The following is a 22819-nucleotide window of genomic DNA, read 5'->3' as shown; positions in this document are numbered from 1 at the left end:
GGCTCGCTCCTGTCCAGCAGGTTTGATTCCTCCTGTGCCCACACAGGCAGGCATGCCTTTAAAAATTCACAGCTCAGACAAATTAAATACTCCTTGCAGAACTACACTGAAAGGTTTGTGGCCCAAATCCTGCCAGCTACTCCATTCCCCCTCCGGTCCATCACTGCAGGAGCTGCACACAGACTCTGCATGAATAAAAAGAATACACCACAATAAAAAAATTCAGACTTTGTACCTTCTAGAATAAGCCCACAGTGTGTCAGCTGGCACAGGAGCACAAAGCTAGAGCTTTGCAGGGCGACCAGAAGCTGGTCTACAGCTGGTGTGCACCTCTGGAACCAGGAGTGGGGCTCAATGTCGCTCTTCTGTGTGCCAGGAGGACCCGTACGTGATGCTCAAGAAGAACGCCAACCAGTTTGAGGGCAACGAGCGGTACGAGGGCTACTGCGTGGAGCTGGCCGCCGAGATCGCCAAGCACGTGGGCTACCACTACCGGCTGGAGATCGTGCGCGACGGCAAGTACGGAGCCCGGGACCCCGACACCAAAACCTGGAACGGCATGGTGGGAGAACTCGTTTATGGGGTGAGTTTCCGACCTTGACATTTAGCTCTTGGTGCCTGGGATCACGTTCAAGCCGCAGAGTTAGAAGCTGAGTCCTGCCCTCTCTCAGCCTGAGCTCTCCGGAGGACTGCAGCTCAAACAATCAGCCCAAGTGAAATGTTTTAATTTGGGGAGAGACAGCACGTTCTGTGCCTATGAAAATGTCAAAACGTTTCCTTTCTACAGTTCCAAGATTCTTTGTCTTTACATTTTTAGAAGAAAAATACTTTAGATAGTATCAAAAGGTCATGCTTTCCCATGGGTTGAGTTTCCAAATTTTACTCCATTTTATATTTGCATGATAATGGCAGGATGAAAGAAGAAAAATATTTCAAACACTCAGCACATGAGTAGTGAATAGAAGGATGAGATTACTTTCTGTCCAGCCACTCATTTCCATCATCAGGGATGTACACCTGCACCTTAAACTTCTAAACCTGGTCTGCTCTGGTAGTTCATACTCTGTGAGGTTTAGGTCATCCCTCAGACAGAGGGGTCTAATTTCCCTTTCCCTACAAGGGAAATCATGCAGGGAGCCTCAGTTCCCAGGTCCATGTGAGACTGTGTTGGAGCAGGGATGATCTGTCTCCTGATGGTAGCTCCACCATAAATGCTGCCAGCCATTTCAATGCATTTTCCTCTCCATTTTCAAGATGGATTGCAAAATTATTGGAGAGTGCATATCAGTGTTGCTGGAACACTTTTATTCTTCTCCTGCATCAGTTATGCAATCAAAAAGCAGTTCCTGATGGAAGTAAACATCCTGACATCCTTTTTCAGGAGATTGGCCTTTCCTTGCCTCTTTTGATGTCTGGATGATAAAGCTCTTTTAGAGAAAATCATCTTCATCAGACTGTGACATCAGTGAATAAATCAGATGAGAAGAGCTGGGTGGCTGCAAAAAGAAAGCGCTGTGATTTCAAAACAGATCTGGTAATCATCAGCGATAAAATGGAAATAATCCACCAATATTATGGGCTTCTCCTTTTTAATATTTTTCTTGGAACTGTTTTTTTCTGATTTCTCCTGAGATAGCGAGGTTAAACAGAAATCGAAGGATCATACACTGCAGTTAGTAGCTACATTTTGTTCCCAGTCTGCAAATCTCTTTTCTGTCTCCTTTTTCAGAGGGCGGACGTGGCTGTGGCACCATTAACCATCACCCTGGTTCGAGAAGAAGTTATAGACTTTTCCAAACCGTTCATGAGTTTAGGTATATCAATAATGATAAAAAAACCTCAAAAGTCCAAACCAGGAGTTTTTTCCTTTCTGGATCCTTTGGCCTACGAGATATGGATGTGCATTGTTTTTGCCTACATTGGAGTGAGCGTTGTCCTCTTCCTGGTGAGTCGCTTCAGCCCTTACGAGTGGCACACTGAGGAATTCGAGGAAGGACGGGACCAGCCAGCCAATGACCAGACAAATGAGTTTGGGATATTCAACAGCCTCTGGTTCTCCCTAGGAGCTTTCATGCAGCAAGGATGTGATATTTCTCCAAGGTGGGTTGCCTTCCCAAATGAACCTTCTTCCAGTTTGTGTGGTTTAATCGTTCTGCATGCTTTGAAGCTGAACAGGTTCTACTTTGACCTCCCTTCCCGGGCAGAAGTGTAGTTTTGTGAATCAGTTACAGACTCAGAAAGGATCCAGAGGTTCACAGGTCTCATGGCTGTGAACTTGGGACCTCAGACTTGATGCCATGAAAACACCACTTAAATTTCTCTTGGGAAGTTCTTTTGAGGGAATTTACAGAAATTATAACAAGCTTTTCTAAAGCCACCCAGTTGCAATCAAATTTTGTCAGTCATTTATTTTGCTGCTAATAAAAATAAGATGATTCTAGCATCATAGGGAAGATAAAAATTTCCAGCAAGGTAGGGAGAAATAATACAGTAGGTGCCCAGTGAAAGGTTATATGTGTCAAACATTATGGAGCACGAGTGGCTTAATTGTAACTGGCCTTTAAAAAGGTTAGAGAAAGACCAAGTTTCATCCTGCTTCCCATTTCACCCAATAGTTCTACTTCTTGAAAGTTCAATAGGACCCAACATCCAAAGTGTTCCTAAAGGGACTTTTTGGTGAATGACTCTCATGATTTACTTAGATAATTTTCCTTCCTTTTGGGAGCTTTGTCTCCCTTCTCATCAAAGGAAGTTTCATCCAGAAATACCCATCTTAAGGGTGAAGACAGTGGGCAGAGGTTGGTTTCCAGCCTGCTGTGGTGGCATCAAAGTTTGGGGGAGGAGAAGGAGGCACAGCTCCATTGACTCTGTGAAGCTCAGCACAGCTCCCCTGGGATGGCAGGAAAGACTGAGCACCAGCTTTTTGGCTATCAGATGCCAATTTATCCAAATGCTAATGAGCCTGCAATAGCAGGGAAATAACAGCCTGCAGGGCACTTTGATAATGACAGCCTTTATGAATATGTTTTATTATCTGATCATTGATTAGTAGGAGGCCAAGCAGAGAATTCAGAAAGTCTTCCCAGCAGAGGGAATTTCAGCTTTATTGCTGTCTTGTAACCAGCCCCATGCATTACGACCAGGTTATTGTGATTTTCATTCTCATTGTTGTTTTTGTCATTATTATTCTTATTTAGGAAAGAGAATGTCCTCCTTCGGGGTCATTTCAATAGGTGGTTTCTGATCCAAGGAGGAGCAGGGAGAGGTGAAAAGCTGAGGCTTTAATGAAGAGCAAATTGGTAACATCTTTAATAAAAGGTGTCAGGGAAAGATCAGTGGGTTTGATTCAGCTAACAAGATTTGCCCTAGCTAAATAACATGCTTTGAATCACCATTTCAAAGTGTGGTTTTATTTTGCTTCGAAATAGAAAATGAGAATTATTCCATCATTGTTATTTTAATGTTGGTTGAGGTAATCATCCTGATAACGAAAATTACTGTTTCATTGAAACCAATATTTTCCCATGGAACACAAGAGCAGTTTCCAACTGCTACAACTATTGGCAAGATGATAAAAACTTAAAAATTAAATATGGGAATTATTACAACTCCCAGTACTCTGAGTGCAGCTCCTTGAGGGGGTTGTAAGGGGAGAGGGACGTTTCTGTGTGATGTGAAAGCCAAGAGGAAGCAGAAGAGTGAGAATTTCTGTAGGATGTTGTTGTGCAGAAAGGCTCTGAGCGCGCTCCATATTTCACATGTATTTTTCACACAAACCCAGTGCAGGATTTCTGTGACACATCACTTAGAAATGAACACTTGGTCGAATGGCACAGTGGGCAGGTTGGGATATCTGCTCTATTCTAATACATTTCCTGTGTAGTTGCTTCTAAACTTATCACTTCTATATCTCAGTATCTCCGCAGAAATGCATTAACCAACATAAATAGCTTCTGTTATACATCTGTTCTGTCATTCTCTCCCCAGCAGAAAGGAGCAAGTGCAGGGGTGTATTTTGTTTTTGTAGAGGTTTTTTGGGTTGTTTATTTCAGTTTTGTTTTGAAAAGGAGCAGGGGAAATTTGTCTGGAGGTTTGTTTTGGTTTTTTTTCCAGAGCATGCTTGTTTTAAGTGCATATGCCACTACGTATTTTTCATTAAAACAAAGAGTAGGATCAAAACTGCAGACACATCACTCAGCACAGCGGGTGGTGAGCTTTGCAGAGATGACTTCCTCTTGTAAATGTGCATTCCTTAGTCTCAGACCAGTCCCCAGGGAGCTTCAATGCCCCAAAGAGACAAAAATTTGCTTTTGAAGGAAAGTGTTGTCCTTTTTAAGGACAGTCTTACTAGGCAGAGCTTTAAGCAGGCTTTTAAGTGCGCTGGGGACAACCTACCAAGGGCTTTAAAGACAACTGTTCATTTGGTGACCTGTGGATGGCCTTGCATTTTCCATGGCTCCATGGTAAATGCAAGGCTTCAAACCGAGGGGGCTGTGAGCTCTGGGACATTTCCTGCTGGAGCACACATCCACCTGCAGTGGGAACACCACTGGGTGTGGAACAGTCCCTACCACATGGACTAATTTGTCCTGGTTGAGGTGAGAGAGGCCTTGTTGTTGCCCTTAGAGCTCTTGAAGCACGGGCTGATACCCAGCAGGGTCAGGGAGAAGCAGCAGCTCCACACTGATTCCACAGGCAGGAATCAGTGAAGTCTGAAATGGGCCATAAACCATTAGGCTTTGCAAAGTGCCACCTTAGCTTCAGAAAACGGTCATGAAATTGCAAAAGCACTCATTAAGTGTGAAATACAGACCCAGAAAGGAGCCTCTTAGAGCAGGCATCAGAGGTAATAAATAACCCGCAGCCAATAGCGAGAGCCTGCGGAAAGAAAAATGTGAAGTAAATATGACTCACATTGTACCACTTTCAGAGCTGTAATTTGATAAATTGTCTTCAGGTCTTCAGGGCCTAAAATAACCGCAGTGTGTAGCAGCTGTGGGGAGCAGGACCTCGCTAAAGTCCAGCACATTGTTGCCATTCCTCACTTAGGATGCACCTGAGGCCTTTGAGAAGACTGAGGTGATGCTTGGGCTTCCCAGCCTCCTCTGCAGCAAAACAAGGCATCAGAATTTGTCGTGTTCTTCATCATTTTCTGCAAAATAAATATTTGACTGTTGTGAAAAGGATGGAAAACCAGAGAGCAAAACAGCATCTCTTGTCAGGTTCTTATCTTGATCTTCTATTTTTTGTTACATAAAATGTGTTGCTTTATATGGTTTGAGCCCAAAAGAGACTTCTTGTATATTGGAGACTATTAAATTTAATCCAGTTACTCTTCCTGTGACTCAGAAAATTTATGTTTGACTAAAATGAAATACACTTGGTTAAAACAGATCTTCCAGAAAGGCATTTATTCTTCACTTGAAAATACCATGAGGTAGAATAGACAGTTGCTCTTAGCTGAGTTGACTGTAGGAATCTTGTCCCATCTCAGGTTTGGCAGATGGATAAATATCACACAATATCACCTGGTGAATGCAGACATTCTTTGTGCCTTGCCAGAGGAAAATTAAGTAAAGATCTCCAAAAATTAGCCTGACCTCTTGGAGCATTGTTTTACTGTCAAAACAAAAAATATAGATATTTTGAAATCAGATCAAAATCTACTGTGAGTAGAAGGGAAAAGCGTACTCATATCATGGCACACTAGGGTGTCATGTCATGACACCTGGACAACACAGCTTGAAATCACTCCTAATAATCTGTCTCATTGAGAACAGAGCTGGAGGTGACATGGCCACCCTGTGCTGGGAGTGAAAATGTGGATGAAGCTTTCATCCCACCTGTGTCTGAGAGAGAGCCAGGCTGGACAGGGGATGTTTTGGGAGCATCAGCAGGGCTGCATGAGCAGGGAGAGCCTCTGTGCTCCTCTGTGCAAGGCAGGACCACGGCTGGGGCATGCTCGGGTCACACCAGTGTGCCCTAAAGACTCTGGGGTTTCCTGCGTGCAAGGAGACAGGGCACAGGGTACAATCCTCCCTCCAGCTGGCTTGGGATGAGAGTTACCCGGGTCTTACGCCTGCAGAGTCCAGACCCAGAGGCTTGGCAGGGTGCAGTGGGTTGTGCCAAGCTCTGACCCCGGCTGGCAGGGCTGGGTGTGCTGAGCAGCGGGGTTTGCTGGCAGAGATGATGAATGATGCACTCCCAGGCAGGAAGGAGAGAGATAGATGCTGGCTGCTCTCCAGTCAATAGATACAATCTATTATTTATAGACATCTTGTGGACGTGGTTATTTGTTTTTTGTGACATGGAAACAGTGCTCTGGCTGATCCATACCGTGTGCTCGTGCCCACTGCACTCCTCCTCCGCCTCTGCTGCACTCCATCAGAGTGCTTTGTCTGGGGAAGAGCAAACAAGGTGTTTATTATGTACCTGTAATTAATGCTGAGCATTTTCCTCTGCCCTTTTTCCTGCTTATTCACATTTCTTTGTTAGCCCAATTGAAAAAAAGTCACAGGAGACTTCAGGTTTTGAAATACAGCAGCATTTTTAAATTTTATCAAGATCTTCCCAATAATGAAAGCTTTTATCCAGTTTTTATGCAAAATCTAAATAAGAAATTGATTAGAACAAAAAAACGTTGTGGGGGTTTTTGGTTTGTTGGGGTTTTTTTCATTTTTTTTTAGTGAGAGGTTCAGTTTGGATTTTTTTTCAAGGAAATTATTTCTGTTCCATCCTTTGTAAACTTACATTTGCAGGGTACTTACTTATTTTGCTAAAAATTTAGCCTTAGAGAAATTAGAACCAGCTGCATTTAGCAATCAAAAGGAATTTAATTCCTTCCTGAAAAGAAGGCTGAGCAGGGGTATTTATCTGATGACTCTTCTTGATTTCAGTAAGCGTCTTCTGACACTCCAAGCGTCTGCCTTGGAAACGGCCTCAAATTGCACCAGGGGAGGTTTAAATTAAAATTTAGGAAAAGTTTCTTCACTGGAATGGTGGTCAGGCACTGGAACAGGCTGCCCAGGGAAGTGGTGGAATTTCCATCCCTGGAAGTGTTCGAAATGCGCATGCATGTGGCACCTGGGGCCGTGGTTTAATGGCGAATTTTAATGGCAGTGCTGTGGTAACGGTTGGACTCGATGATCTCAGAGGGCTTTGCCAACCTTAGTGATTCTGTGGGGACAAAGCTCAGGTTCATTTATTTGTGGTTGTTTTGTTTGAACTGGTGAGCTGACTGTCTTTGAGAATAAAAGTAGGAACATCAGGACTTCAACTTCTGGCAAAGTCTCCTTGCCTTATGAAAGTGTATCAAATGATGTTGCAATTATCTCTTCGTGGCAGAGTTAATTATGTCCAGGGAGAGCAAATTCAGGTCACAGGGTAACAGCAGCACTTGCAAATCACCAGGAACTGATGACCACACTGATTTCTAAAATGCACTTAACCATGGAAAGTGACTCACCAGAGGAACAGCTTGACAAATTGTACAATATCCAACTAAACAGTCCCCTTTGGAGTCTGCGCACTTCCATGGCAACCAGAGTGTGGCAGCCAGGGGAAAACGGAAATTCTTTTAAAATAGTCATCCTTGCTATCATTTTTTTCATTTGGGAAAGTGCTGAAGGATACAGAGGACTCAGATGGAGGAAATAACCAACCGAGGGAGCATTGTTGGAAAGATGTGATTTCTTCTGTGAAGGAAAAATTAGTCTTTTGAATTTGCACGCTCTGCCATCTGAAAATGTCTAAATGCTGCAGAGGTAATGAGTGCTTCCTCCACTGACCTGTAAGCTACTTCCTCAGGATGCTCTCCCTATCAGCCATCTCTAATCACTCTCCCACAGCTCTGACTTTGGGCCTTCAGCATTGAGGTTGCTGGGGGACAGCAAGAAATTTGCTGAAACTCCTCCCGTTGAGTGACAGATTCACTAATCGTTCCGCCAGCTGTGTTTAAAATAAGCCCTCAAACACTTCATCTAAAAGCAGATATATTAGCCTAAAAATACTTTTGCAATTTCTTTCTTCAGGACTAAATAAATTATTCTCATGTTTTTCGTTGAAAACGAAGTTGAAAATAGCAGGGGGAGAAATGCATTTCCCATTTTTTTTTAATATCTTGGGAAATTTTATCTGAAGGAGGTAGATTTGGAGTAGAAATTAGGAAGAAATTCTTCCCTGTGAGGGTGAGGGAGGCCCTGGTAGAGGTTGCCCAGAGAAGCTGTGGCTGCCCCTGAGTCCCTGGAAGTGTTCAAGGTCAGGTTGGATGGGGCTTGGAGCAGCCTGTGAAAGATGTCCCATGGCAGAGGGCTGGAATGAAATGAGCTTTAAGAGCTCTTTCAGCCCACACCGTTCTGTGTTCTCTGACATGGAACTGGAAGGTGCTGTTTGTGTTTCTAATGCTGGGCACTGACTCAGGATCGTGAGGAGCACTAAGATTTACAGGGCTGCCTTCTGACACTCACAATCTCCTCCCTGACTGCAGCAGGAGCCTCTCAGAGCCTCCAGGGACCCCCTGTTACGCTGTACTCAGACTTGCTGATTTTCAGTCAGTAAGAGAAGCAGAATTTTTTCCATTTCCTTTCCTCTCAATAACAAGTTGTTCCTGAGCAGTCGGCTCAGCTGGGGTCCACAGCCAGGACTGTGCATGGTTGTGTCTCTCTAATAGTTAGGTCGACTGCCAAGTGTTTTTGTCAGAGAATAAGGGTTGTGAGGAGCTGAACAGCCTCCACCTCCCTCAGGTGGTGTCCTCTGCAAGGCTGCCTGTCACACACTGCTTTAATGTTGGCATTCCAAAAAAAAAAAAAATTGTAACTAAGATGGGAAGCCCTGAGCGTGTTTTCACAGGGAAACCCTGCTTAAATAACTCTTCCATATGCTGTACATCACTTTTATCAGCACTGAGATATCATGTGCACACTCACCGGATACACATTCGAATGAGCTTTGAACTCCTTGATTCAAATTGCTCTGGCTCACAAAACACAGAAAGCATCCACAGCTGCTCTTTGCTGGTATCCCACCCCACAGCTGGCCTTCCACTGGGAGGCTCAGGGTTCTGCCTTTATTCCAATGCAATTTGGCATTTATTGGACCTGTTCTGCTTGGGTCTCAGATTTCATCCCAGCTACCTGTCCCTGGGGAAGCACCATACCCCTTTCCATGAGAAGTTCAGGATTGTGTTCATTCACTGAGCAATGCCCATTGTAATACCCCAAGATGCTGACCGGGTAAAGACAAATTTGTTGAAACAGGACAGAGCTGCTGTGCTATCCATTGTGAAAGGCTTGAGGAAGCCAACTAACTGGGAAAAGCAAAATGTGGGTCCTGCTAAGAAATCGGGGCAAAAATCCTTGTGTGCTTGGGCGGGGTCTGCAGTTGGAGAGGGCAGAGCGTGGTATCACCTCTGAAGTCCTCCAAGCTGTCTTGGTCTTCCTTCCATTTCCACATGGATCAAAGGAGCAGCTGGAGAGCAGCTGATTCATATGCTCAGATGGCAGGAAAGGGCACACAGCCCGTGCATGCAGCCCTTGCCTTAAACAGCAGCAGCACTCTTGATGGCATTCAATCTATTTAATAAAATCGTGCAGTAATTCTGATTAGTGCCTACCCAGAAGAGTTGCTGCTTACCCTCAGATCCAAAGGCTAAGCAGCAATAATCCAATCATGGTAATCATAACTTACTACTTTGATCTCCAGATAAAAGAGTCTATAGAAGTGCAAAAGTGTTACATCACCGATATTTGGACAACTTCAAAGCATGTTTTATACACTAATGAATTCTCCCAACTCAGTCTGATGAGGAGTAATAGGAGGCGAGCGTGTGAATAGAGGAGCAGAAAGAAAGGAGATGAGCCCTCGCATGGTGAAAGGAAAAAGCAATAAAATGAGCACTTGTACCCTGTGTATAGGTGTGAGACATGATGAAGGGTCCACGAGGGTTCAGCTGCAGGAGCAAGTGCACAGGATGCCCTCCCATGGGAGGAATTTTCTGTTCTCTTCTCTTATGTCTTGAAGCTTGCAATAAGAAGCAAAATCTCAGGCTGCAGAGAGGAAAACAGAGGGAGGGGGCAGATTTCATCTCAGCAGTGCTTCTGGAGCCTTAAATTTATTTTTTTTTTTAATATCCCCAAATGGATCTTAGCAGGTGAAATAGGGGCAGCAGAAACACTGAACATGTTTTCCCTTCATAGTTTGGGAGTTTTAATGTTAAAAGACAGGCGCACCTGTGCACATAAAGCTCTTCTGAAAACACTGTCTGGGGAGAGCAGATTCATTCCTCACCACTTCTACGAGAGGTGTAGTATGTCCCTGTACAAAAAAACAAAGGCTCAAAACTGAATCTAGAGAAAATCCAGCTTGTACTGGTCTTGGTGAGGAATCACATTTTAAATAAGAAATGAGAGAGGAAATGAAGGGAATATTTGGAAATATTGCCAGAGTAAATATCTTCCAGTGCAGAAAATACTTTCCTTCCAGAGCAAAGCCTTTTTCTCATCAGATTGGGAAATCTGACAAAAGACAGGAAAAAAAAATAAAGCAAAATGAACCAAGGCAAGATGCCTTGGAAGAAATCTGAACTAGGTTATTGTAACATTATTGCCCAGAAGACAGAAATGGAGCTCTCTTGTGAGCAAATGTAGATGGCTAAAGAGGATCTTGGAAAAATGAAGAACTGATGGCACATAATGCAAAACATATTAAATCTTTTGGGGAAAAAAAGAAAAAAAAAAAAGCTTTTTGATCAAGTAGACTTTGAAGAAGAGACTGTGGGAGACCATATGGAATCCAACAACTCAGTAAAGGACATTGGCACAATAGGCTGTTGTTCAAAAAGAAGGATGAGTGCTGTTAAATTTAGGGCCACCTGAGGTTGAGGAAGTTCCTGAATAATGAATCTCCTGGGGTTCTCCAGCAACTGAAGCTTTTGACAAATTTTTTTATGCTCGTCACCTTGTGTGTTTTTCTCTGCAAAGTGAACAAATGTCATCAGAGTGGGAAAAATACATGAAGGGCCTTTTTTACAGTGAAATTTTTGCTCAAAGGCCGGACAAGAGTTAGGGGTTTATTCCTTGTAGCGATAGCTGGCAAAACAGCAGAAGAGGGGTGACTTTGCCTTTCTCCAGAGCTGCCAAGCAGCCCAAAGTGACCACATGTTTCTCAGCAAATCACTATCTAAACAGTCATCCCTTAAACCACCCTGTCTGCAGCAGGGAGAGGCACACAGTGCCTGCACTTCAGAGGATGATGGTGCCTGTCTTCAGATCTACCTCTCTGCCTTTCAGCTTCACTCTTATTTTTTCTTAGGGCTCCACCTCATCCCTCTATCCTGGCCCTGCATTTGTACAGTTTTTAGCTGCCCTCTGGAGGAGCTCAGCGTATTATCCTGCATCTTTAGGGTTAACCATCTCATTTAGGCAGCCAGGGATGCTGTGCAGGGATGGCAGGTCCCTCGAGTGAAGGATTTACCTCAGTCCTGCAGTTCTGCTCCGTTGCAGTATTTTTATGAGTCCTGCTGAAGTTGAAGAGGGCTTGCTGCCCATGTTAGTCCGTGTTTGCTTGGCATCTGGTGCTTCCAACACCCCACTAGTTGAGCAGGTGGGTTGTGTTTGTTGAGTACCCACAGGCGTCATTTTGGGTCGGTCGAGGACGCAGAAGGGCGCAAACTGCAAAGTGCTGTGGAGTGCACACATCACCCCCTGCATGGCTGGGCACATTTGATGCTGCCTCTGCCTGTTGGGATTGAGGATCTCAGGGAGGGGAATTGGGCAAAGCGGCAGCTCAGAGGTAAATTCCACCTGGTGGCCAGCGCTTCAGGCCACCCACCCAGGACAGGTTCATAAATGTGATTCATTCTCTTCTCCCACAGCTGGGAACTAAATTAGAGAGATGAAGTAAGCTATCCAGGATCCCATAAAGTAGCAGGGCTTCGCAGAAAGCAGAAAAACACAGCTCCTGGTTACTAGTCCTCTGATTAGGCTTAGGCAACTCTTGCCTGTCAAAATGCTAAGTGAATGTCTGGAAAACAGCACGAAGCTGCTCCATGCAGTCATGCTTATACTTAGCACTGCAGTAATCCAAGGCCCAATGACTGGAGAACCACAAGTGGCATGATGCATTTCTGACTAAGCAGGAAAACTCATTTTAGAATGAGGTTTTGCCCATTAAAGGGAAATTGAAGGGGGGAAAAAGTGCCAACATGTTCTGCTAAAGAAGAGATGAAACAGTAGGAGAGGGAGCGTACACTGCTGTCCAAAGCCATTAGCTTAAGCAGAAGGAAACAGTAAATAAACCATGATTTATAATTAACGCCTCACAGATATGCATCCCCTGTTGAATCTGGAGATTCTGTGTGTTTGCAGAGATCACATTCAGCTGATGCAATATTTACACCGTGAGCATCCACAAGGCCCCTTCTTAAAGACACTTCTGCTGGGATTCCATAATCCATACTGCCTCCTTCCAGCATGTTGGCTTTGGGGATCGGATGGACTGGCAGTGTTTGCCTGAAGTCACAAAAGCAGATCTCCAGCCCATATACAAAAGTTAAGGAGCCTTTTTTTTTTTTTTTTTTTTTTCCTTTTCTTTTTAACAAGAATTAGAGAAAGAAAACCAGGGTAGAGCCAGCATGGGACTCCCAGTTCCTGTGCACCCTCAGCTTCCTTACCCTGTCGCCCTGGTTAGTGTTACCCACAGGGAACCAAAATTTGCAGCTCTTAGCTTTGTAGAAAAGTTGTGAGAGATGAAGAAAGAATTTGTACCTCTGGGAGAGCTAAATGAGTATATCAGTGGAAAACATTCTTACTTCTGTAAGGGCTTTCCTGACACTGCATGTTAAAACCCAGCACTGCAGCCAGGACTCCAGACTCTTGTACCAGGAGCTAGGATTCAATAAAAAGTAAAAGCAAACTCATATGACAAGAAAATTAGTAATGCAGCATGAACAGAGAAACTTGCATTATAATCTCTCGAATTCTGTGGCAAAGAGTTGTGAGCTCATTCAAAACTCTCCATGGCACAGAAGAGAGTAAGAGGATAAGAACTCTGCAGTCTGTACCTGACGGATGTGCCCAGAGCTGACCCCAGCTCCACAGCCCCACACTGAATTTCTTCCTTTGCCCTTTGAGCAAATCTGGGGTTCGTGTCAGGGACAGAGGTAAAATGGTGAGACCAACCATGCCAGATGGTCTGTGACACAGAGGAAAAGCAAATCTCTTTACACTGACAGAGTTTAATATTGAAATTTTGCTTAAAATAAGAGAAAAACTGGCACTAAATGTTTGCAATGAATCCACTACCGAGTCAGATTTCAGATAGAGCCATGGAATTGTCTGGATGAGTATCAAATTCACAGAGTAGTGTTGGAGATCAGAGGCTCTGTGTGGGTAGAAGACCAAAAGTGGGTTTGACCCACAATCAGTAGCACAAGCACTGAAGAGCTTTTCTTTCAACAGTTTTGCATAAATTCATTCAGCGACAAATATGTCAGTTGAGCAAGTGAGCCTTTATTAGACTTGAATTTAACAGCAAATCTGGGAAATCCTCCCAAAGCAGCTATGGCTTCAGGATCCCAGATTTGCACTTCTAATTAAAACGCTGCCAGTTTAGGTGCAATTCTCCATAAGGAATGGATTTGGGGAGGGGGAAGGGAGAAGTGGGAGAGAACTGAGATGGTGCTTGAACAGTTTTCCAATGAGGTTTACTCTGCATATTTTCTGATGATCTTGTTAATATTTTTTTGCAAAACTGTATTGTTCTCTTCTAATAGATGGCAAAGCAGAGGCAAACTCCTGCTGGCTTCTCCCACCTTCCGTGAGGGATAAGATCAAAGAGAAAATTGTTTCATCAAGGATTGCATTTTGTTTTAAGAAATGAGATTATAGCTGCATGATTTTCTATTTCTGTATGAATCCATCAATGCTAAGGCTAAAACGTTAGAAGAAATCTCTTCATAGGAACAAGGGGAAATTACAGTTCCTCTCTGTGTTCCACTGGCAAAATGCAGTTACTTTTGCAAGGAAAGGTTTTTTATAAGTAAAAAAAAATCAAAATTATTACTTTCATCTTGACCATCGGCAGTATTTTTATTGGGCAGATTTAAAATAGCATGTTTCAGAATTATCTTTTTAATTATATATGCAGTAGGTAAGGATACAATGTACTATAAAAGCTGAAAGAAAATTATTTATAATGAGAAAGCAAAAACAAAATTGTTTACCATGTTAAAATTATATTATTTAGCCTTTCAAAAATTAAACTATAACTAATAGCAAAAGGCAAAGCTTGAACAGACCCAAAACAACCATTTTCAGAGTGCTACTTTTAGAGGACATTTGCAACCGTTATCTTTGCGTTCCAAATTAGAATATTAAGGTTTTATTTACAATTTCAGACTTTTCCACGGTCCTGAAATCTTGGTTCCCAGCCAGCTCGAATTTTAAGTGGATTCTGCACTGTGGATAATGAGGGCAGAGTATTTAGTAGTTTCTCCTGCAAGGGTAATGATGGAATGGAGCATCCTGTTCTTGCCAGTTCTGGGAGGCACGGGCAGGATCCCAAGCCAGGGAGAAGAGTGGGGCTATGTGTGCTATTTTACACAGCACAGGCAGGGATAGATGAAGAAATCAAGATATCTTAATTTGGACTGTGTAGGAAAGAAGTGTCTAGGTGCAGAAGAATTAACACAGGTTGAAAAAAAAAGAGTCTCGTCTATTTAGATGTTTTACCCCTTTTCGTACCCCATTTATGAAATCCTCTTACACTCTTGCTTTAGTCCAATTTTTTTAGACCCTGCTATTTGCAAGGATTACGTTGACAATGAACATGAATGAATCCAGAGGTCAAACAGACAGATCCAAATATCGGAAGATTAGCACATCTTTAAAATCCTAACCAGGGTGCTCAGTCTCACCTTAGCTCTGCAGGGGGCTGAGTTATTGACTCCTTTCCACTCAACAGGGAGCTGATTCATGTTATGCTTGAACAGGTACAGGGACACGTCCTCATGCAAGAAGATTTAAACCCCACAGCACCCATTAGTGAAGAGAAAAGAACTCGAGCCAGGGCTCAAGCTGCAGAACATTTCTGTTAGTCAAGTGCAGGATCATTTTTTGTTACCTAGCTCCAGAGAGAGACTTTCAAAGCCTCACGGTGACTTCAAAGTACAAGATGTATCTGCTCCTCTGTGACTGCTCTTACTGGAGCATAAACGTAATTCTAAGTCCCACTGGTTTTTCACCAGGCTTTTAGCTACCCAGTGTTAAAGTCACTAATGTCAGAAATCGGACAGTATCTCCTAAATTACAAAGGCACTTTGCAAATGTGTCCCATGTGATGGAGGCACTGCCGTTGGTCTGCTGGGTCTACAGAAGAAGCAGAACAAGGTGGTAACAGATATTTCCTCTGCAAGCACTTACTGTGGTAGGCAGGCATTGGGTCAGTCTAAAGAGACAGGAGAAACCCAGTTTGTTCTGTTTAACCTGTGTCCACTGCTCCTGAGCTGTGGGGGTGTCACATGGTACCACATCTCTTGTGTGATGTTAATCATGACTAGCGTTGCATTCTTTATTGGGCTGCTCTGTCCTCCCAGATTCTCCATCACTGGCCAGCTCTCCCCCGTGCTAAATGCTCCCAGCCATGGAGAGAAGGGCTGTGTCCTGCAGTTCCCATGTGCTGAGTGTTTTTTCTGCTGACATTTCAGCAGTTTTGGTTCACAGCTTCTAGCTCCAAGTCAATCCAGCAACGAGGGCGAGCATTGCCCAGCAAGAAAACATCGCACACACGAGGCCCCTGCCGTGGTGGAAGCCCTAGCAAGCTGCTGGCCTCCTCTCCTTTCCTCCACAGTGTGTGAGAGCAAGCACATCCCTCCTCATGCCATGACCAGCACCAGCAGCAGGGACAGCCCAGATGAAGCCAGTCCATGATGGATGCATGAACCCTGTCTGCATCCTTCTGTCTCCCTGGAGAAAGAAACAGCCCCCTCTCCCTCTTCCCCCAGCTTTCCCTTCCAGGCTCAATGCCCCAAAGTTACTTTTCCATGCTGTCAAAGCCAGGTGTGAAGCCCAAGCCCTGTGCAGCTGAGGGCAGGCAGCCCCCTGGGATTAGCTGGTGGTGAATTTCAGCAGGATGTAGAGGGTCTGGAGGCAGGAATCCGGCTGACAGACGCTGACGGGATTGAAAGGAGTCGCAGAAATATCCCAGCTTCATCAGGAAGGAAAGGCTGTATAATTTGCAGCTGGAGATGAATGTGATTATTTGCCATGCAAATGGATTTTGCCAGCTCAAAGTGGCCTTCATCAGCAGAGATTGTTGTATTTGACATTATCTGGTTACTTTTGTTTAATGCCTGTGTGCCTTTTCTGAGCGCTTCCTTCCCTGAGCACACATCATCCAGACTAATTTTCTTCCTCTTCCTCATCAATCTGAAGATGTATGAGTTGGATCTATAGTTGTGTCCCTCCCCAGTCCCTCTCCAAATACGAAACAAATGGTACAGCTGTATGTGCTGACAGTCCTGCCCGCTGAGGGTTCTCTGCAGACGGGGTGCAAGATGGTCACATTTATCTCACCTAACTTCAGCCCTGCTCTGGACTGGGATATCTCTGTTACCATCCCATAAACCATATTTCTGCAGAGTGACTCAGTTCAGCAGAAAGACAATTCTGAAACATGGTCCCCCGTGGAGAAATAAATGGTGCTTCTCACAGGCAGGTCCTCCTTACTCAGGCTGTCTGGCTTTATCAAACAGCATTGTGTGTTCCCTTCTGTCTGGGACAGTGCTCTGCAGCTAGAGAAGGTGCATATAAATAATTTAGACAGACTGCCTGAATGCTGACATCATTCTAAAATCAGCTTCCACTCTTAAAAAATATTTGAAAAGATTTTAATATTAATGCCTGCTTGACTTTTTTGCCTCTACAGCTATTGAATGGTTACAGTTAATTGGCTATTTGATTGCAGACAGTACAAAACACCTAGATTTTAAAACATTATTATGAACATCTTGTCTCACCATCTGCTGAATACAAAAGAGAGAATGTCAGTAGGCAAATTATTCATTAAGACTATAACTCCTCTCTGAGCTTCAATATGTCTCACAGAAAAACACAGGGGTTGTTTTTTTAAACTTCAGGTGATGGAGGAGCTCACCAAAAGATCACAGCTGGGCTGCGTGTCTGGTCTGGTTCCACGCTGGTGCTCCTTCCTGCCAGGGGTACATGGTACAACAGAGACCTTGACAGAGGCATTGTTGATGGGCATTGCCCCCTGCCCAGCTAAACCTTCTTGTAATTATTTCCATGTCTTATTGCTAATATTGTTACTCTGAAAGGAATTGAAAATCAAAGCAAATTCTCTCTGTTTATTGCTATATTTTTTTTTCACTGTGATTTTTTTTATCCCTGCTCTAATTACATCGACACCTTTAAAAGTAGAGGCAGACTTCTGGCTTCCTTGGAAGAGGCTGGAGAGGGTGACTTTAGGCAAATGGCCATGTAAATGATGGGCCTACAAGAGCAAGCTGCACCTTTTAGATAATTCACCCTGCTGCTGTCTGACTCTCTCTGTGCCCAGGTCTCTCTCCGGCCGCATAGTCGGTGGCGTCTGGTGGTTCTTCACCTTGATCATCATCTCCTCCTACACAGCTAACCTGGCTGCCTTCCTCACCGTGGAGAGGATGGTGTCTCCCATCGAGAGCGCAGAGGACTTGGCCAAGCAGACGGAAATCGCCTATGGCACCCTGGAAGCTGGCTCCACTAAAGAATTTTTTAGGGTAAAAAGGAAACTTTAATGCAAACATTTTTCTTAGCTTCATGTTTGACAAGCCCTCCAGGTCCGTCCTCTCTCGTCCTCAGCTCAGGTCTGGCTTTTTTTTTCACTTGCTTCCCCTCACCATGTTACAGCCTGCCGGAAGATTGGCAGTGACTCTGGTGCATGTGATATTCTGTAGTTGTGAACACAAATATGGAATATCTGTGTGCTTCCCCACGTTACCGAGGAGCTTCTCTGAGCAACTCCAAATGAAACCGTCTCCAGATTTCCAGCTTGGTTTGCCCTTGGTTTGATCTGCAAAATCACACAGATATGGGCCAGAAAATCAGGGATTGATCTGGGCCCTGGTGCAGAAGTGGTAACACCCTGTTACCCCTTTTGTTTTCCTTGTCCCGTTTGATGTGTGGGTGTGTGCTCAGTCCAAGCTGGAAATCTCAGGGGGCACCCAAACCTCTGTTAACGCTTCTGTTGGGTTTCTGCTGTCCTACGCAGCGATCCAAAATAGCAGTGTTTGAGAAGATGTGGACGTACATGAAGTCAGCCGAGCCCTCCGTTTTTGTGAGGACGACGGAAGAGGGGATGATCCGGGTGAGGAAGTCGAAAGGGAAGTATGCATACCTCTTGGAGTCCACCATGAACGAGTACATCGAGCAGCGGAAGCCCTGCGACACCATGAAGGTGGGAGGTAACTTGGACTCCAAAGGCTATGGTATTGCAACGCCAAAGGGGTCTGCGCTGAGGTAAGTAGCTTGGATTTGCTTCCTTTTGCCAAACCACCCAGCAAATCAATGTATGCACACAGTCTGATCTCCATTGCCATGTTAATCACGAAAGCTTGGGGCAAGGACGTGTGGGAGGTGGAGGGAAAGGGGTGTGACCACTCAGTGGGATGTGCAGGGAAGTAAAATGCCCGGCTCCCGCTGAGCAGCAGCGGGAGTGTCTATTTCTTCAAGCCCTGCATTTGGAAACTGGATCCTGGCTGATCCACTTGCTATGAATGTGTGAGGTGATGGCAGGGGGCTGCTGTGGTGTAACCATTGGTTTCACAGAGCTTTATCGGGAAGGGATGCTCATCCTGTGCCATGTGAACTGCACCGCTTTGCAGAGTATGGGATTACCCTGGCTTGGATCCATGCTTGCAGAGGGAGTTCTCATGGGGAAAGCATTTTGGTGTTTCCTAAAATGAAATGCTGGTTGGAAGAGGTGGGAAGTCCATTTGAAAAGCCCTGCAAAGGGTGGGCATCTTCATTCCCTGAGTCAATTCAGATCCCAGCAAGCACCAAATTTATAGCAAGTCCAAAAGGGTACAAACACTGCATTTCTGAGCCCAGAGCTGCGGCTGCCACATGCCTACTGGCCTGTGAAGCATCTTCAGAGACCTTCCTTTAAAAAGAAGAACTCTATAGGAGCACAAGCCCAGGCCTGAGTTAGTAGCAGAGCCTGGGCACTGCATACAGCCGCCCTGCTGGATGTGGGCATCCATCATGAAAGCTGACCTGTTCAGAAGAGCTTGGCCACAGCCCACAGACTGGTATTGTGGTCTTGGACACACCAGGAATGTGGTTCCTTTTGGCAGCAGCCATGTCAATTCCTCACATTACGGTCATGAGGAACGTGAGTTGCAATGGTTTAGTAAAGCATTAGATTACCAGACCAAACCATTAGATTACCAAACCATTAGATCTCAGGATCTCTAGAGTTAAGTAATCAGAATGACACTCCAATGTATTTAATTAATTACTGAGTTATTTATTAATGTAGGCATATTGACCAGAGGTCTATATGTGGCCTTATAGCTGTTTGCTAACATAACCCAATGCAGAGACATATAATCCACAACCTCTGGATTTCTAGAAGCCAGATTATTACCAGATGGCCATTTGCAGAATGAACTGTCTGGTCACACACACAGTGTGGCCAAAGCCAGCCCAAAGAATCAAAGGTGTATCCACTGGTGCAAGGATTTTGATTACTGCAGTTCTTAGGTCAGCTCACACTCAAATCTGCACTTCCCACATCAGCAGTACCTTTGGAGAAGCTGATGTGACCCCCTGCAAGTGACAGTCTGCACCACCAGTACACAAGGTCCAGAAGGCAATTCTTGCATCCAGTGCTGTTCAGGCTCTGAAATGACTCAGGTTCCTCCAGCTCAAGGAGGAGATATTCTCACAGCTTTGAGATGCTTTCTGTTGCACACTTTCCAGCGTTTGTTTTCAGTCTTGTAAATATGGAAATTAGGATACAAGGCTGATTCTATTTAATTAATTATTTATTTAAACATCAATCTTGGATCCTAATTTCGATATTATAAAAACAAACAAACAGGAACATCCTACCTGTCTTGTAAATTTTGGCATGTGAAAGAGCCATTTTTCATACTTCTAAGAAAAATAAACCACAAGAAAGAAAATCGCATCAATCATTTTACTTTTGCAACTCCAAACATCCCTCTGCTAGGCATGACTCCAAAAATTTCTAACATTTCTTTCTGTTTCCTCTTTTTCATCCTGGCTGCATGTAGTGCAAATTTCTTATGGGCCTAATGGCAAAGGAGGAATGCTTGATTTTCCATCCGATGGTGTTTCTTTGGAACAGTTCCTGTCCATTTTTTGTCCCATTGTGTCTGTTTTGTTCCTGATGTTTTAATTGTTTTAATCTCAGTAGTTCCCTACAGTCCTCATGTAGTGTCTGTTTTCCCCCTGGGGTCCTGCACGTGAGAGGTTGCCCTGAGCAAGGTGACGTTCATGAGGCGTCTGTCCAGCACGGTCATCCTGTCTCTCACTCAGTCTCCATCTTCACTCACTTCCATCCACAGAGTAAAAGCTCTGAGCCAGGATTGCAGGAGGTTTGTGACCCAGGTCTGTCTTGTATCAGGTGTGTTTTAGAAGCTGGGCACTGTAGCTAGACCAGTTTTCCTGTGTTTAGAATAGGTGGTTAGGAAAGAATCCTAGAGAGAAACTACAGGAGCATTCACCATATATTTTTCTCTCTTCTATATGGGCAAACAATTCCAAGATGTTGCTACAGATGAATGAAAACAAGGTGGATAATCCAGAAATAATTATACATGTGGTAGTAAGTGCAAACTGCCCTTTCAAAAGATCAGTTTAGTCTCTTGGACTGCTAGAAGAAATTACTTCTTCCTCCTAGATGAATTTGGCTTTGAATATCTTTTGGCATTCACATGTTAAAATTTAAGCATGTCTGAGAAGGGCAGTAATGGGAGGGCAGAAATTTCAGCTTTCAACACCAGTGAGTTCAAGCTGTGATCCTGCCTGACATGAGATGGTCACGCTGCTGCAAAAGGGTGGCACCCATTTACCCAGCAGGAGATCTTCTCCACTGCTGGACAAGTGATCATAAAGAGGGAGAAAAGCCAAATTATCCAAAACAGGGTAAAGAAAACCCAAGAAATTTCCTGTAGATCTGGACTCAGGGACTAGAGAGGTTTTTGAGATGGCGGTCTGTGAGAGCAAGTTCTTCAGAGCGGCCATATTGACATTAAAGTTTCATAAAACAGAAGTCAGCTTTCCTAGGGTCTGTGAGTAAACACAAAATGTTCCCTGTTAAAAACCCTCCTTCCTTCAGGACCCCAGACTTTTCAGTCTTCCATCAAAATACAGTCAAGATGTAGTACAGCCTGTTCTGTGCTCTCCCTGGGAGCTGGAGAGACAGTTAACTGAAATGAAGCATCCTAGGAGAGAAAACACATCATGTTCAGCACATGGCTCCAAAAATCATACTGCTGATAATGTGCTCAGGGAAACAGCAATACATTTACTTTGTTAACACCTTGTACCCACATAGAAGCTGCAATGTATTTTGGCTCATTAGTTAGCTAATTTTTCACAGATGGTTCAGGCATCAGAGTGCTAAGTAACCTGCATTCTGTTTTAGAAGACAGAATAATTATGATTTACTTAGTGTCAGATTCTTTCTGGATCTACGCTCACATGTTCCCATTTGCTTCAAATGCAACCAAAGTCAGGCTCTGACCAAAATACTGTTAGAGTAGAAAAGGGAAAATACTCAGGTACCTTCAAATCTATACCTTTGCCTTCTCTTGGACTGGTAGCAAGCTTGGCTGCATCTATATTTTGCTTTTTAAAGGCTGGATTCTGCCTGAAGGAGGCTCCCAGTCCTTGTGAAGGCTTCAGTGCCCAGATGGAATGCCAACAGGCAGAGCCATGGCAGGCTCGTGGAGGCCAGCACACTCCTCTTGCCCACAGTCAGGCTCTTTTTAGAGCTACAATACAGGAGAACAGCCCCCTTGGGGAGGGTTTCTTGGTGTGGCACAGAGCACAAATTCTGAGATGGGAGCTGCAAGGTCTTTGGCCTTTTTAAGGACCGACTTTGTTGACATTCAAGGTGTGTTGATGTACGGTTCATCTCTCCACCTCTTCCATAATTTTTAAAGCCCTCTCATGTTTGTGCCTTGCTGTGCTTAGCTTTGTACTTCTTTTCCATGCAGTGTTAATACCAGCATTGCACCTGATACTCAGCACCCAGAAAAGAGCTGTGCCCATGTGCAGAGCCTGTAAAACTCACCACTGCACATCCTGAGTCGAGGTGCTCCCTCAGATGTCCCCCACTGGAGCAGTGAGATGTGAACAGGTCTGAAGGCAGACTGCAGCACAGCTTGGCTTTGTAGGCTGTCCTAAATCCAGATCACCGGTCTTCTTTCTGAGTGGTAGAGTCTGCCCAGCATGAGATTCATGCAATGTTTTCTATGATTTAGATAATCTTATCTATGAAACATTGCTTCCAAAAGTCCCAGGTGTTCCTGGGTTTGTACATTTCAGTGGTGATGCAGCCATCCTGTGACCTGTTGGTAACATGGCAATGATATCACAGGGCACACGGGGCCATTCATAGCTGACTACCACTGTCCACAGTGAAGGAATTCCCAGGACAGGAAAAGTTCTTAAGTCCCTGAGCTCTGGAGCTCTGGAAAGCACTTGAGGGAAGGAATGCAGATCTCAGCATCAGATAAAATAAGATGACCACATTCTCTGTTGTGGCAGCATAGCCTTTCCACAGGGCTTTAGTA

The 22819-nt window shown here is 44.3% G+C and overlaps 1 protein-coding gene across 4 annotated transcripts in view; it reads left to right on the top strand.

The window, feature by feature from the left end:
* Nucleotides 1–22819, top strand: part of GRIA1 (glutamate ionotropic receptor AMPA type subunit 1) — a 118885-nt gene that overhangs the window by 82339 nt on the left and 13727 nt on the right. For all 4 annotated transcript variants that reach the window (XR_005703118.2, XM_040077928.2, XM_058422432.1 and 1 more), the window contains 4 exons: nucleotides 377–583; nucleotides 1730–2100; nucleotides 17572–17770; nucleotides 18262–18509. Coding sequence is in view for 3 of the 4 variants with exons in the window: in XM_040077928.2 (XP_039933862.1) it covers nucleotides 377–583; nucleotides 1730–2100; nucleotides 17572–17770; nucleotides 18262–18509 (1025 nt within the window). In the remaining variant the exon portion in view is untranslated. The remainder of the gene's footprint in view (nucleotides 1–376; nucleotides 584–1729; nucleotides 2101–17571; nucleotides 17771–18261; nucleotides 18510–22819) is intronic.

Source organism: Hirundo rustica, chromosome 14, assembly GCF_015227805.2.
Source record: "Hirundo rustica isolate bHirRus1 chromosome 14, bHirRus1.pri.v3, whole genome shotgun sequence".
In the NCBI taxonomy this organism is placed as follows: Eukaryota; Metazoa; Chordata; class Aves; order Passeriformes; family Hirundinidae; genus Hirundo; species Hirundo rustica.
Note: the sequence above shows the minus strand (reverse complement) of the source record. Positions and strands in the feature narration are given on the sequence as shown.